General features: G+C 43.2%; 1 protein-coding gene across 1 annotated transcript in view; it reads left to right on the forward strand.

The window, feature by feature from the left end:
• LOC100457489 (protein SSX4) overlaps positions 1-14,190 on the forward strand; it is a 42,569-nt gene extending 28,379 nt beyond the window's left edge. The window contains exons 6-7 of the mRNA XM_063721364.1: positions 13,248-13,352; positions 14,090-14,190. Coding sequence (XP_063577434.1) covers positions 13,248-13,352; positions 14,090-14,190 — 206 coding nt within the window. The remainder of the gene's footprint in view (positions 1-13,247; positions 13,353-14,089) is intronic.
• The last annotated feature ends 3,074 nt before the right edge of the window (positions 14,191-17,264 follow it).

Raw genomic sequence — 17,264 nt, forward strand, 5'->3', positions numbered from 1 at the left:
AGGTTTCCTCCAAGTAATTTCCCATCTTCTGACCCCCCAACCCTACTCCTTGACTACAAATCCCCACTTGTCCTTGGTGGAGTTGAAGTCAATCCTAATATCACTCTCCCACCGCAAGACCCCATTGCAGTGGTCCCTGTGCTTATCACAATAGTCCCCACTCTGAGTAAAATCGTCCTTATGATCTTTTTTTTATTTTCAGAGACAAAGTCTCACTCTGTCACTCAGGCTGGAGTGCAGTGACCCAATCCTAGCTCACTGCAGCCTCAAACTCCAGGGCCCAAGGAATCTTCCTGCCCCAGCCTCCCAAGTAGCTGGGACTACAGGTACGCACCACCACACCGAGGTATTTTTTTTTTTCAATTCTCTACAGACGCAGGAACTTGATGTGCCTGGCGGATTTTTCTATTTTTTGTAGAGACGGGGTTTCACCATGTTGCCCAGGCTGGTCTTGAACTCCTGGGCTCAACTAATCCTCTTGCCTCTGGCTCCCAAAGTTCTGGGATTACAGGCATGAGCCACTGCAGCTGACCCTTCCTTACAGTCCTTAATAAGTGCAATAAATACTTGTTTGCTTTAACATTTCCCTGCATCTTCAATCTCCTGAAGTCGTACGTGCTTGACATTGTCTTTAATCCACCCGATATAAAAATTCCTTTCTTTGGTTGGGACCAGTGGCTTATGCCTGTATTCCCAGCACATTGGGAAGCCGAGGCAGGCAGATAAACTGAGGTCGGGAGTTCAAGACCAGCCTGGCCAACATGGCGAAACCACATCTCTACTAAAAGTACAAAAATTAGCCAGGTGTGGGGGTGTGCGCCTGTAGCCCCAGCTACTCAGGCGGCTGAGGCAGGAGATTTGCTTGATCCCAGGAGGCAGAGGTTGCAGTGAGCCAAGATCATGCCACTGCACTCCAACCTAGGTGACAAGGAGACTCTGTCTCAAAAAAAAAAAATCCTTCTTTCAACACTTTGGCATTATTACACCATTTTATCCTTGCCTCCAGTGTGGTGTTTGAGAGACTGATGTCAGTTTAATTATTTTTCCTCTGTAAGTAACCTGCTATTTCTCTCTGATCGTTTTAAAATATTTTTTCCTTGTCTTTCACAATTTTACATTTCACTGTTCCTGTGTGTGTGTACTATAATACCTTTAAATCTTAAGTCATTTTTTTAAATCTGAGGAATTCTCATTGATTACTTATTTAAGTACACTGTCCTTTTTAATGACTATATTCTCGTCTTATAAGGCTACTATTAGATATGTTTTCACATTTATTCTTCTATCCTCCCTATTAATTAACTTTTTGTTCATTTACTTCTTCTCTATCCATTACCAATTACTTTTATGAATTCTTTAGACGCATTTCCTCAACTCAGTAATAGCTTTTTCAACTATATCAGTTTTAATATCCAACCTATTCCACCGAATAATTTATTTGAGCAGTTAATGTTTTCATATCCAATCTATCCAATAGTTTTCCTTTTTATTTATTTATTTATTTATTTATTTATTCAGTTATTCATTTGAGACGGAGTCTTGCTCTGTCACCCAAGCTGGAGTGCAGTGGCGCGATCTTGGCTCACTGAACTTCTGCCTCCCGAGTCCAAGCAATTATCCTGCCTCAGCCTCTTGAGTAGCTGGAACCACAGGCGTGTGACACTATGCCAGGTTAATTTTTGTATTTTTAGTACAGACGGGGTTGCACCTTGTTGGCCAGGCTGATCTCGAACTCCTGACCTCAGGTGATCCACCCGCCTCAGCCTCCCAAAGTGCTGGGATTACAGGCGTGAGCCACCGCACCTGGCCTTTTTTTCTTTATTTATTTTTACACAGAGTTTCACTCTTGTTGGCTAGGCTGGAGTGCAATGGTGTGATCTCGGCTCACTGCTACCTCCGCCTCCCAGGTTCAAGTGATTCTCCTGCCCCAGCCTCCTGAGTAGCTGGGATTACAGGTGTGCACCACCACGCCCGACTACTTTTATATTTTTAGTAGAGATGGGGTTTCACCATGTTGGCCAGGCTGGTCTTAAACTGCTGACCTCAGGTGATCTTCCCGCCACAGCCTTCCAAAATGCTGGGATTATAGGCGTGAGCCACCCCTCCTGGCCTATCCGATAGTTTTTCTATATAACCCTTTCTTCCTGGGAAGATGTGTAAGTCCAGACACTCCATGTGAGTTTCAGGGTTTCTGGATTGATAGGTTGTAGGATACGGAGCCTCTAGAGCTGAGCTGAGCCAGTTCTTCTTTCCAGTCCCTAGCCTATGAGCCCCCAGAGACCCTTACAGGATTTCTGCCTTACAGCGTGGAGGGAGTCTACGGGTGAGTGATACTGGTTGTAATTGCGTAGCTCAGAGGGCAGAGGGAGAGGTAGGAAAGGAATGCTCAGTTACTGGCCAGCTTTGATGAGTCTGCGCTTTTTCTAGGAGCTTTCCAAGCCCCCTATTCCTTAATGTTATCACGCCACTTTGGGCTACCACTGGGCCAACCCTGCCAAGTGTCTGCTTTATATGTTTACAGAACAGGTAATAAGCCTTCCAGAAAACAAGGAGAAAAAAAAAGGATACAACTTAGAAAGCTCCACCTGGGCTGATCCTCCATCTGTGGCCTCTGACCTTTTCCCACTCTAAGCCATCTCATCCCCCAGTAGGGCTAAACTATCAAGGGTTTTGTTACTGGAAACTGTTCTGAACTCCCACCACTTCCCACCTCTTCTGTGGCATCTGCAGGGTTGGGTTTGAGAAGGAAGCCAGCAGCTATTGCTGGTTCACCATCTTCTGGAACCAGATATGCCTTTACATTTTAAAAGTAATTTGAAGTCATTACTAACAACAACTAAAATATATATACTAACTTAACCACATGACAGGCACTATTCTAAGTGTTTTACACATACTTACCCATTTAATCATAGCAATCAAATGAGTTAGATAATGTGGTTATCCCCAGTTTACTCTTGAGTAGCCTGAGACACAGAAAAGTTATATGACTTACACAAGGTCACATAGCTTAATAAGTTGAGAAGCCAGAAACTCAACCCAAGCTGTCTGGCTCCAGAGTTTGCACTCTAAAATGCTAGTGTTAGCTGGGCGCAGTGGCTCATGCCTGTAATCCCACCACTTTGAGAGGCTGAGGTGGGAGGATTGCTTGAGGATAAGAGTTCAAGATCATCCTGGGCAACATAGGAAAACACTCTGTCTACCAAAAAAAAAATTTTTTTAATTAGCCAGCCTTGATGGTGCATGCCTGTAGTCCCAGCTACCTGGGAGGCTGAGGCAGGAGGATCACTTGAGCTGAGGAGGCTGGGGCTACAGTGAGCCGTGATTGTGCTATGGAACTCTAGCCTGGGCAACAGAGTGAGGCCGTCTCTAAAATAAGAGATTTTTTTACCTGAGATTTCATTAGCTTCGGTATCCATTCCTTGAACAACAAAAGAACTTCTCTTTTTGTTTCCTGTCCCTCGTCCCATCTTCCATGTTTATAATACTGGGAATTTTATTTCAAGACTATAATTTTTTAAGTTACAATCAAAAGTTTACACTGTTTAATAAATTTTACTATTTTTCTTCTTACAATTGCTTATTGAAATCGCCTTCCTCTTAAATTTACTTTTCTCTTCTCATAGGGCTGTATACCAATAATTATTTCTGAAGGGTATATGTGTCATTAATTTTCTGAACTATTTTTTCCCTCATTCTGGATTATCCTGGCTGTATATAGATATCTAGGTTCAACTTTTTTTGTTTGTTTGTTTTTGTTTTGTTTTGTTTTTCTGAGACAGTGCCTGGCTCTGTCACCCAGGCTGGAATGCAGTGGCACCATCTCGGCTCATGGCAATCTCCACCTCCTGGACTCAGCAATTCTCCTGCCTCAGCCTTCCAAGTAGCTGGGACTGCAGGCACGTGGCACCACACCTAGCTACTTGTTGTATTTTTTGTAGAGATAGGTTTCGCCGTGTTGGCCAGGCTGGTCTCAAACTCCTGAGCTCAAGCAATCCTCCCGTCTCGGCCTCCCAAAGTGCTGAGACTACAGGCGTGAGCTACTGCGCCTGGCCCAAACTTATTTTTAATCAGCTCCTTGAAAAACTTCTCCATTGCATTCTCTCTTCTCTCTTTCTCTCTGGGACCTTTCAGGATTTTATCTTTATCCTAGAAATTTTACTCCGAGGGTGTGTGTGTGTGTGCGCGCATGCACGCAGGTGTGTGTGCACATGTGTGTTAATCAGGCTCAGAACTAGATGGCTCTTTTCAGTTTGAAGATTCATGTCTTTGTTCAGTTCAGAAAATTCTAGAATGTTATTTCTTCCAGTACTGCCTTCTCTCCAGTCTTTCTATTGTTTCGTTGTTTTCCTTTTTTTTTTTTTTTTTCATTTTTGAGACAGAGTTTTGCTGTGACACCCAGGTTGGAGTACAGCAGCAGGACCTCAGCTCACTGCAACCTCCACTTCCTGGGTTCAAGTGATTCTTCTGCCTCAGCCTCCCACGTAGCTGAGATTTCAGGCGCCTACCACCACACCGGGCTAATTTTTGTATTTTTAGTAGAGACAGGGTTTCACCATGTTGGACATGTTTTAGATCATAGTTATCAGCAACATAATAATAAAATGAGACTATCGGAGTACAGAGATGTTAAAGAATTTTCCTGAAGTGCAGTGGCAGTGGTAATCTAATCCAGAGCTCCAAGCCATTTAAAGCTCATTCACGTTTGCATTTGTTTATGAAGTTCAGATGTTGCTCACTAGGGCTTTACTCCATAGGGCCTGCTGATGCTTCCATTGAGACACCCACTCCCGCAACAGGAAGGACCAGCTGGCCTCTGCTCTGTTACCGGGGCCACTCACATGGCTTAGGAATTGCTTTGACTGTTGGCCCCTCCCTACTGTGAGCTCCCTGAGGGCCTTGTCTGCACCTGGAGCATCTGAGAAGCCCCAGTCCCAGCCCAGGGGATCCTCGGAGGCCCCTGGATGAGTGACCCCACAACTGCAGATTCAACTCTGGTTTAGAGGGTAAAGGGATCTGGGAGTTGGGTTGCCAGTGTGGAGACCGAATTCAAAGAAGGATCATGAAAGGTATTAATTGTTATTATTACTACATATAAACAGTGTTTACAAGCTCAGAGAGGACTTTCCCTTAGCCTATTTTACATGTATTATTCACTATTTCGTAAGTGAGGAAGCTGAATAAAAAGTAGCTTAAGGGCCAGGCGCGGTGTCTCACGACTGTAATCCCAGCACTTTGGGAGGCTGAGGCGGGCAGATCACAAGGTCAAGAGATTGACACCGTCCTGCCCAACATGGTGAAACCTCGTCTCTACTAAAAATACAAAACTTAGCCTGGCGTGGCAGGGCCTGCCTGTAGTCCCAGCTACTCTGGAGACTGAGGCAGGAGAATCGCTTAAATGCGGGAGTCGGATGTTGCAGTGAGCCAAGATCGTGCCACTGCACTCCAGCCTGGCGACAGAGCGAGACTCTATCTCAAAAAAAAAGAAAAAAAACTAGCTTAAGATTGTTGGTCAGTGACATATCCCAATGCAACCAGAATTGGTGTGGGTACCATCTCACTTAATTCCACATCCAATGTTGATGCCTCGGTAGGGTGGTATGCCATGACTGATACTGCTTTCTTTGCTGCCTAGTTTAATTTCAGCAAACCATTTCTTTACCTCTCCTGTCCCTGTATTCATCTCCCCACACCATCTTTCCCCACAGTGTTTTGTCCCCTCTCTATGTTTTTACATTTACTCTCCCAGCAGCTGTCTGCAAGCTTATATGGGATCCCACAAAACAATGGGAAACAGCTGTGCCCCCCAGGAAAAACAAGTACCCCTGAGAAGATTAACAAGACATCCGGTAAGAGGAAACAATTTGGGAACAACCCCTCTGGCTTCCCTGGCTATGTTCAGGTGTGTGGACTGGGTGTGTGGCATGGACCCCAGACAAGCCTGGGTCCAGCCTGGGCTGAGGAGCTCGCCCAGCTCCAGATGAGATGTTAGACTTGACTTCCAGAGACACAGAGTGGAGTTGTCATCCGTATAAAAAACCACGTGACAGGGGAGAGGTTCCAAGATGGCCAAATAGGAAGAGCTCCAGTCTACAGCTCCCAGTGTGAACCATGCATTTCTGCATTTCCGACAGAGGTACCAGGTTCATCTCATTAGGAATGGTTGGACCGTGGGTGCAGCCCATGGAGTGTGACCCAAAGCAGGGCGGGGCATCACCTCACCCGGGAAGCGCAAGGGGTTGGGGAATTCCCTTTCCTGGCCAAGGGAAGCCGTGACAGATGGCACCTGGAAAATCGGGACACTCCCGCCCTAATACTGCGCTTTTCCAGTGGTCTTAGCAAATGGCACACCAGCAGAGTATATCCCGCGCCTGGCTTGGAGTGTCCCACACCCACGGAGCCTGGCTCACTGCTAGCACAACAGTCTGAGATCCAACTGCAAGGCGGCAGTGAGGCTGGGGAAGGGGCGTCCGCCATTGCTGAGGCTTGAGTAGGTAAACAAAGTGGCCAGGAACTTGAACTGGGTGGAGCTCACCACAGCTCAAGGAAGCCTGCCTGCCTCTGTAGACTCCACCTCTGCGGGCAGGGCATAGCTGAACAAAAGGCAGCAGAAACTTCTGCAGACTTAAACGTCCCTGTCTGACAGCTTTGAAGAGAGTAATGGTTCTCCTAGCACAGAGTTTGAGATCTGAGAACAGTCAGACTGCCTCCTCAAGTGGGTCCTTGATCCTCGAGTAGCCTAACTGGGAGACACCTCCCAGTAGGGGCCAACTGACACCTCATACAGCTGGATGCCCCTCTGAGACGAAGATTCCAGAGGAAGGATCAGGCTGCAACATTTGCTGTTCTGCAATATTTGCTGTTCTGCAGCCTCTGCTGGTGATACCCAAGAAAACAGGGTCTGGAGTGGACCTCCAGCAAACTCCAACAGACCTGCAGCTGAGGGTCTTGACTGTTAGAATGAAAACTAACAAACAGAAAGGACAACCACACCAAAACCCCATCTGTACGTCACCATCAAAAAAGACCAAAGGTAGATAAAACCACAAAGATGGGAAGAAACCAGAGCAGAAAAACTGAAAATTCTAAAAATCAGAGCGCCTCTTCTCCTCCAAAGGAACACAGCTCCTCGCCAGCAACGGAACAAAGCTGCATGGAGACTTTGATGAGTTGAGAGAAGGCTTCAGACAATCGGTAATAACAAACTTCTCTGAGCTAAAGGAGAGTATTCAAACTCATTGCAAAGAAGCTAAAAACCTTGAAAAAACATTAGACGAATGGCTAACTAGAATAAACAGCGTAGAGAAGACCTTAAATGATATGATGGAGTTGAAAACCATGGCACAAGAACTACGTGATGCATGCACAAGTTTCAGTAGCCAATTCGATCAAGTGGAAGAAAGAGTATCAGTGATTGAAGATCAAATGAATGAAATGAAGTGAGAAGAGAAGGTTAGAGAAAAAGGAGTAAGAAGAAATGAACAAAGCCTCCAAGAAATATGGGACTATGTGAAAAGACCAAATCTATATCTGATTGGTATACCTGAAAGTGACAGGGAGAATGGAACCAAGTTGGAAAACACTCTGCAGGATATTATCCAGGAGAACTTCCCCAACCTAGCAAGGCAGGCCAGCATTCAAATTCAGGAAACACAGAGAACACCACAAAGATACTCCTCGAGAAGAGCAACTCCAAGACACATAATTGTCAGATTGACCAAAGTTGAAATGTAGGAAAAAATGTTAAGGGCAGCCAGAGAGAAAGGTCGGGTTACCCACAAAGGGAAGCCCATCAGACTAACAGCTGATCTCTCCGCAGAAACTCTACAAGCCAGAAGAGAGTGGGGGCCAATAGTCAACATTCTTAAAGAAAAGAATTTTCAACCCAGAATTTCATATTCAGCCAAACTAAGCTTCATAAGCAAAGGAGAAATAAAATCCTTTACAGACAAACAAATGCTGAGAGATTTTGTCACCAACAGGCCTGCCTTATAAGAACTCCTGAAGGGAGCACTAAACATGGAAAGAAACAACCAGTACCAGCCACTGCAAAAACATGCCAAAGTGTAAAGACCATTGATGCTAGGAAGAAACTGCATCAACTAATGAGCAAAATAACCAGCTAACATCATAATGACAGGATCAAATTCACACATAACAATATTAACCTTAAATGTAAATGGACTAAATGCTCCAATTAAAAGACACAGGCTGGCAAATTGGATAAAGAGTCAAGACCCACCAGTGTGCTGTATTCAGGAGACCCATTTCACATGCAGAGACACACATAGGCTCAAAATAAATGGATGGAGGAATATCTACTAAGCAAATGGAAAACAAAAAAAAAGCAGGGGTTGCAATCCTAGTCTCTGATAAAACAGACTTTAAACCAACAAAGATCAAGAGAGACAAAGAAGGCCATTACATAATGGTAAAGGGATCAATTCAACAAGAAGAGCTAACTATCCTAAATGTACATGCACCCAATACAGGAGCACCCAGATTCATAAAAGAAGTCCTTAGAGACCTACAAAGAGACTTAGACTCCCACACAATAACAATGGGAGACTTTAACACCCCACTGTCAACATTAGACAGATCATTGAGACAGAACGTTAACAAGGATATCCAGTAACTGAACTCAGCTCTGCACCAAGTAGACTTAATAGACATCTACAGAACTCTGCACCCCAAATCAACAGAATATACATTCTTTTCAGCACCACACCACACCTATTCCAAAACTGACCACATAGTTGGAAGTAAAGCACTCCTCAGCAAATGTGAAAGAACAGAAATTATAACAAACTGTCTCTCAGACCACAGGGCAATCAAACTAGAACTCAGGATTAAGAAACTCACTCAAAACCGCTCAACTACATGGAAAAAGAACAACTGGCTCCTGAAAGACTACTGGGTACATAACGAAATGAAGGCAGAAATAAAGATGTTCTTTGAAACCAATGAGAACAAAGACAAAACATACCAGAATCTCTGGGACACATATAAAGCAGTGTGTAGAGGGAAATTTATAGCACTAAATGCCGACAAGAGAAAGCAGGAAAGATCTAAAATTGACACCCTAACATCACAATTAAAAGAACTAGAGAAGCAAGAGCAAACAAATTCAAAAGCTAGCAGAAGGTAAGAAATAACTAAGATCAGAGCAGAACTGAAGGAGATAGAGACACAAAAAACTCTTCAAAAAAATCAATGAATCCAGGAGCTGGTTTTTTGAAAAGATCAACAAGATAGATAGACTGCTGGCAAGACTAATAAAGAAGAAAAGAGAGAAGAATCAAATAGACACAATAAAAAATGAGAAAGGGGATATCACCACCGATCCCACAGAAATACAAACTACCATCAGAGAATACTATAAACACCTCTATGCAAATAAACTAGAAAATCTAGAAGAAATGGATAAATTCCTGGACACATACACCCTCCCAAGGCTAAACCAGGAAGAAGTTGAATCCCTGAATAGACCAATAACAGGCTCTGAAATTCAGGCCATAATTAATAGCCTAGCAACCAAAAAAAGTCCAGAACCAGAGGGATTCACAGCTGAATTCTACCAGAGGTACAAAGAGGAGCTGGTACCATTCCTTCTGAAACTATTCCAATCAGTAGACAAAGAGGGAATCCTCTCTAACCCATTTTATGAGGCCAGCATCATCCTAATACCAAAGCCTGGCAGAGACACAACAAAAAAGAACATTTTAGACCCATAGCCCTGATGAACATCGATGCAAAAATCTTCAATAAAATACTGGCAAACCAAATCCAGGAGCACATCAAAAAGCTTATCCACCATGCTCAAATTGGCTTCATCCCTGGGATGCAAGGCTGGTTCAACATATGCAAATAAATAAATGTAATCCATCACATAAACAGAACCAAAGACAAAAACCACATAATTATCTCACTAGATGTAGAAAAGGCCTTCAACAAAATTCAACAGCCTTTCATGCTAAAAACTCTCAATAAACTAGGTACTGATGGGACATATCTCAAAATAATAAGAGCTATTTATGACAAACCCACAACGAATATCATACTGAATGGGCAAAAACTGGCACAAAACAGTATGAAAACTGGCACAAAACACGGATACTCTCTCTCACCACTCCTATTCAACATAGTGTTGGAAGTTCTGGCCAGGGCAATCAGGGAGGAGTAAAGAAATAAAGGGCATTCAATTAGGAAAAGAGGAAGTCAAATTGTCCCTGTTTGCAGATGACATGATTGTATATCTAGAAAACCCCATCGTCTCAGCCCAAAATCTCCTTAAGCTGATAAGCAACTTCAGCAAAGTCTCAGGATACAAAATCAATGTGCAAAAATCACAAGCATTCCTATACACCAATAACAGACAAACAGAGAGCCAAATCATGAGTGAACTCCCATTCACAATTGCTTCAAAGAGAATAAAATACCTAGGAATCCAACTTACAAGGGATGTGAAGGACCTCTTCAAGGAGAGCTACAAACCACTGCTCAGTGAAATAAAAGAGGACACAAACAAATGGAAGAACATTCCATGCTAATGGATAGGAAGAATCAATATTGTGAAAATGGCCATACTGCCCAAGGTAATTTATAGATTCAATGCCATCCTTATCAAGCTACCAATGACTTTCCTCACAGAATTGGAAAAAACTACTTTAAAGTTCATATAGAACCAAAAAATAGCCTGCATTGCCAAGACAATCCTAAGCCAAAAGAACAAAGCTGGAGGCATCATGCTACCTGACTTCAAACTATATTACAAGGCTACAGTAACCAAAACAGCATGGTACTGGTACCAAAACAAAGATATAGACCAATGGAACGGAACGGCGGCCTCAGAAATAATACCACACATCTACAACCATCTGATCTTTGACAAACCTGACAAAAACAAGAAAAGGGGAAAGGCTTCCCTCTTTAATAAATGGTGCTGGGAAAACTGGCTAGCCATATGGAGAAAGCTGAAACTGGATCTCTTCCTTACACCTTATACAAAAATTAATTCAAGATGGATTAAAGACTTACATGTTAGACTTAAAACCATAAAAACCCTAGAAGAAAACCTAGGCAATACCATTCAGGACGCAGGCATTGGCAAGGACTTCATGACTAAAACACCAAAAGCAATGGCAACAAAAGCCAAAATTGACAAATGGGATCTAATTAAACTAAAGAGTTTCTGCACAGCAAAAGAAACTGCCATCAGAGTGAACAGGCAACCTACAGAATAGGAGAAAATTTTTGCAATCTACCCATCTGACACTTTTACACTGTTGGTGGGAATGTAAAACAGTTCGACCATTGTGGAAGCCAGTGGGGCGACTCCTCAAGGATCTAGAACTAGAAATACCATTTGACCCAGCCATCCCATTACTGGGTATATACCCAAAGGATTATAAATCATACTGCTATAAAGACCATGCACACGTATGTTTATTGTGGCACTATTCACAATAGCAAAGACTTGGAACCAACCCAAATGTCCATCAATGATAGACTGGATTAAGAAAATGTGGCACATCTACACCATGGAATACTATGCAGCCATAAAAAAGGATGAGTTCATGTCCTTTGTAGGGACATGGATGAAGCTGGAAACCATCATGCTGAGCAAACTATCGCAAGGACAGAAAACCAAACACCTCATGTTCTCACTCATAGGTGGGAATTGAACAATGAGAACACTTGAACACAGGGTGGGGAACATCACACACTGGTGCCTGTCACGGGGTCGGGGGAGGCGGGAGGGATAGCATTAGGAGATATACCTAATGTAAATGACGAGTTAATGGGTGCAGCACACCAACATGGCACATGTATACATATGTAACAAACCTGCACATTGTGAACATGTACCCTAGAACTTAAAGTGTAATTTAAAAAAAAACACGTGACTTGGGGCAAGTCTTCCAAATTTTCTCAGCTCCAGATTCCTAGTCCATAAGATGGAAATAAAGAATCATAGTTCATAAATTGTTTGGAAGCATTAAATTTAATTTAGAAGGCCTGATGACATGAAAGGTGCTCAAGCAATTCTATCTGTGATAACCTGGGATCATATCTTACTCAGCTCAATGCCTGATACCCAATACAGGTGTACTTAGAGATATTGCAGGTTCGGTTCCAGACCACTGCAATAAAGTGAGTCACACACGTTTTTTTTTTGTTTGGCAGTGCATAAAACATTATGTTTACACTACGGTGTAGTCTACTAAGTGTGCAATAGCGTTATGTCTAAAAATGTATATACCTTAATTTTAAAATAATTCATTGTCAATAATGCTAACAATCTTCTGAGCCTTCAGTGAGTCACACTCCTTTTGCTGGTGGAGGTTCTTGCCTTGGCATTGATGGCTGCTGGCTGATCAAAGTGGTGGTTGCTGAAGGGTGGAGTGGCTGTGGCAGTTTCATAAAAGAAGACAACAATGAAATTTGCCACACCAATTAGCTCTCCCTTTTGTGAAGCATATCTCTGTAGTATGTGATGCTATTGGATAGCATTTTACCCACAGTAGAACTTCTTTCAAAGTTGAAATCAATCCTCTCTAGCTATGAAAGTCCTAGATGACATCTCCTTCCAATAGAAGGCTATTTTATCTACATTGAAAATCTGTTGTTTCGTGTAGCCACCTTCAACAGTGATCTTAGCTAGATCTTCTGGGTAAGTTGCTGCAGTTTCTCCATCAGGGTTTGCTGCTTCACCTTGCACTTTTATGTTATGGAGACGGCTTCTTTCCTTAAACCTCACGAACCAACCTCTACTAGCTTCACACGTTTCTTCTGCAGCTTCTTCACCTCTCTCAGCTTTCATGGACTTGAAGAGAGTTCTGGTCTTGCTCTGAATTAGACTTTGGCTTAAGGGAATGTTATGGCTGGTTTCGTCAAATATCCTGACCACTCAAACTTCCTCTATTTGAGCAGTAAGGCTGTTTTGCTTTCTTATTCGTGTGTTCACTGGAGTATTAGTATTATTATTTCCTTCAAGAACTTTTCCTTTACATTACATACTATTATTTCCTTCAAGAACTTTTCCTTTGCATTCACAGCTTGGCTGTTTGGTGCAAGCGGCCTAGCTTTCATCCTGTCTTGGATTTCAGCAGGCCTTCCTCACTAAGCTTAGCCATTTCTAGCTTGTGATTTAAAGTGAGAGACATGTGATTCTTCCTTTCATTTGAACAATTAGCGGCCATTGTAGGGTTCTTAATAATCCTCATTTCAGTATTGCTGTGTCTCAGGAAATAGGGAGGCCCAAGAAAAGGAAGAGAGACAGGGAACAGCTCATTGGTGGAGCAGTCAGAACACACACAACATTGATCGATTAAGTTTGTCATCTTCTATGGGTACAGTTCCTGATACCCCCAAAACAATTACACACAACAGGGTGATTATAGTCAATAATAACTTAATTGTGTGTTTAAAAAAAACTAATGGAGTGTAATTGGATTGTATGTAACACAAGGATAAATGTTTGAGGGGATGGATACCCTGTTTTCCATGATGTGATTATTACGCATTTGCATGCCTGTATCAAAGCATCTCATGTACCCCATAAGTATACACACCTACTGTGTACCCACAAAAATAAAAAACAAAAATTATTTTAAAAGACTAAAAAACAACAAAAACAATTGCAATAATAACGTCAAAGCTCACTGATCACAGATCACCATAATAGATATAATGGAAAAGTATAAAATTGGTGAGACCTTCCAAAAAAAATTACAGCATCTGCGAAGCACTATAAAAATGAGGCGCAATAAAACAAAGTATGCCTGTGTGCCCTTAACAAATACGTGCTGAATGAAAGGAGGTAAGGGTGGATGTTCCCATAAGTGAAGAGGTTGGGAATCTAAACCTGACAACAGAAGGAGCCAGAAGCTAAAACTTTAATTGGCATTTGGACTGTATTGGTGTGGGTCTAAGGCCTCAGGCTCTCTAAGCCAGAGAATGTGAAAAACTGGATAAAGAAGGCCCATGGGCACTTGCGAGGGGGGAGGCATCTCCTTTTTTGGAGAAAACAGAGCCTAACACTCTCCAACCTACCCAAACCTCATCTTCCAACTCTTCCCCATCATAGGACCCAAAAGGGGGAAACATGCCTGGACCCACAGACTGTGTGAGAGAAAGCAGCTGGTGATTTATGAAGAGATCAGCGACCCTGAGGAAGATGACGAGTAACTCCATAAGTGAACCTTAGGCCCAGCACCCACATAGCTGTAGATGTGCTATTCTGTTATGGTACTGGTATCCCATCTTATCACTTGTTCCCCAAATCATTCCCTTCTCATAATTTTCTAGGGTACAGCATTGAGGCTGAATGAAGAGATTTCCCATGCTCTTTCGCTTTTTTTTTTTTTTTTTTTTTTTTTTTTTCGAGACGGAGTCTCGCTTTGTCGCCCAGGCGCAATCTCGGCTCACTGCAAGCTCCACCTCCTGGGTTCACACCATTCTGCCTCAGCCTCCCCACTAGCTGGGACTACAGGTGCCTGCCACTACGCCCGGCTAATTTTTTTGTATTTTTAGTAGAGACGGGGTTTCCCCGTGTTAGCCAGGGTGGTCTCGATCTCCTGACCTCGTGATTGGCCCACCTCGGCCTCCCAAAGTGCTGGGATTACAGGCATGAGCCACGGCGCCCGGCCGATTTCACATTCTCTTTTTACTCCCTGGCCTGTAGGTCCAGGGATCCTCCCTACCCAGGATGCTGTGGGTTCCCAAACCCCAGGTCAGCCCTGATATGCGGGCCACACCTTCCTCTAGCCTAGGAATTGATAACCCAGGCAAGGAAGTCACTGTGGCATGAACAGAGGGTTCACTTCAAGGAACCCTGGAAGGTGTGTGCAGATCCTGAGAGGGCAGAATCGGAGTGTGCAGGGTCTGCAGGTCAGGAGGAGTTGAGATTGAGTTGTCACATGGTGGGAACTCACTGCCACTTACTTTCCTTCTCTCCACTTGCCTCAGCCTCAGGGATATGACACATGCCCATGATGAGAAGCAGAACGTGGTGACCTTTCACGAAAATGGGCATGGCTGCGGATCCCTTGTCATCAGGTGTATAGCAAGTGAAAGCAAGTGTTCACAACAGTGAAAAGTTGAGCGTCATTTTTCCTAGTGTGACAAGAGTTCAATGTTAGCGTTTCCATTGTATTTTCTTGCAGTGTGCCATTCTGTTAGATATTAGCATTTTCATTGATGAGCAAGACATACTTAATGCATATTTCGGTTTGTGTATCCATGCACCTACCTCAGAAAACAAGTACTGTCATGTATTCTCTCCATAGAACAGCACTACCCTCCTCTCTTCCCAGATGTGACTACTGAGGTCAGGTCTGAGTGTTTAATTTCTGATTTTTTCCTCTGCATTTACACACACACCACACATGCACACACACACACCAAGTACCAGTATAAGCATCTCCCATCTGCTTTTCTCCATTGCCATGCGTCCTGGTCAAGCCCCCCTCGCTCTGTTTCCTGTTCAGCATGTACTCCCCTCATCCGATTCCCCTCTATCAGTCACTGACAGTTAATAAACCTTTGCAAACATTCCCCAGTTGTTTGCTCCTCTCATTATTGTGCACACAGCTCTGTGCACGTGTGTGAATATTTCTTTAGGAAACATTCTTAGAAGTGGAATTGATGTGTCAAAGGAGTCATTTATTCAACAAAACCCTAATGAGTGTGTTCTCGTGCTGAGCGCTGTTCTAGGTGCCAGAGAGACATCAGGGAACAAGGCAGACAGATGTTCCTGACCACCATTCTAGAGGAGGATGTTTCCAGTTGCTGGGTGTTTGTTTCTTCTAGAGATGGGGTCTTGCTCTGTCCACGCTGGAGTGCAGTGGCATGATCATAGCTCAATGCAGCCTTGAACTCCTGGGCTCAAGCGATCCTCCCTCCTCAGCCTCCGGAGTAGCTGTGACTACAGGCATGCACCCACACCCCACTAACTTTTTTAGGTTTGTCAAGAGAGTCTCGCTATGTTACCCAGGCTGGTCTCAAACTCCTGGGCTCAAGCGATCCTCCTGCCTTGGCCTCCTAAAGTGCAGGGATTACAGGCGTGAGCTGCTGTGCCTGGCATCCAGTTTTTATTTTTATAGAGACTATACATTTCAGTCCTGGAGCAGGATTCTGCAGCAGGTGGTTGGGCAATTTGGCCTTCGCTCTCTGAACAATTTTCGGGTTCTAGGGCTGGGAGGTCCATTTGGGAGTATGTGGGAGGAAATACAGATGAAATCATCATCTGAGGAACATGGAGGAATCAGGCAGATGCATGCACTGTAGACCCTGTGATGGCCAGGGAATAGAAGAGGGCACTTAGTCTCCATGCAGGGGAGCAACGGTGGGAAAGTCCCCTGGACGGAAGCATGAGACTGCCCATCAAGGGTCTCACCACTCAAGGGCCTGGGGGCTGGGGTGGGGACGATGATTTGGGAATGGGACATTTCTTTCTCACAGGTACCATTGCACGGTGCAGAGGGGAACATTTCTGGGGAAGGGAAAGGCAGAGGGGGGTCTATTTTAAAATCATTGTGTGTGAATGGAGACCATTAAGACTCACACCTATAATCCCAGCACTTTGGGAGGCCGAGACTAGCAGATCACTTGAGGTCAGGAGTTCAAGACCAGTCTGGCCAACATGGAGAAACCATGTCTCCACTAAAAACACAAAAATTAGCCAGGTGTGGTGGCTCACGCCTGAAATTCCAGGTACTCGGGAGGCTGAGGCAGGAGAATCGCTTGAATCCAGGAGGCAGAGGTTGCAGTGAGGTGAGATTACCCCACTGCGCTCCAGCTTGGGCGACACAAGTGAGACTCCATCTCAAAATATATATATACATATATATACATATATGTATATATATACATATACGTATATGTGTATATATACATATACGTATATGTGTATATATACATATGTATATATATACACATATACATATATACATATATACACATATACATATATGTATATATACACATATACATATATGTATATATACACATATACACATATATGTATATATACACACATATACACATATATGTATATATACACACATACACATATACATATATGTATATATACACACATATACACATATACATATATGTATATATACACACATATACACATATACATATATGTATATATACACACATATACACATATACATATATGTATATATACACACATACACATATACATATATGTATATATACACACATACACATATACATATATGTATATATACACA

This window comes from Pongo abelii, chromosome X, assembly GCF_028885655.2.
Source record: "Pongo abelii isolate AG06213 chromosome X, NHGRI_mPonAbe1-v2.0_pri, whole genome shotgun sequence".
Lineage (NCBI taxonomy): Eukaryota > Metazoa > Chordata > Mammalia > Primates > Hominidae > Pongo > Pongo abelii.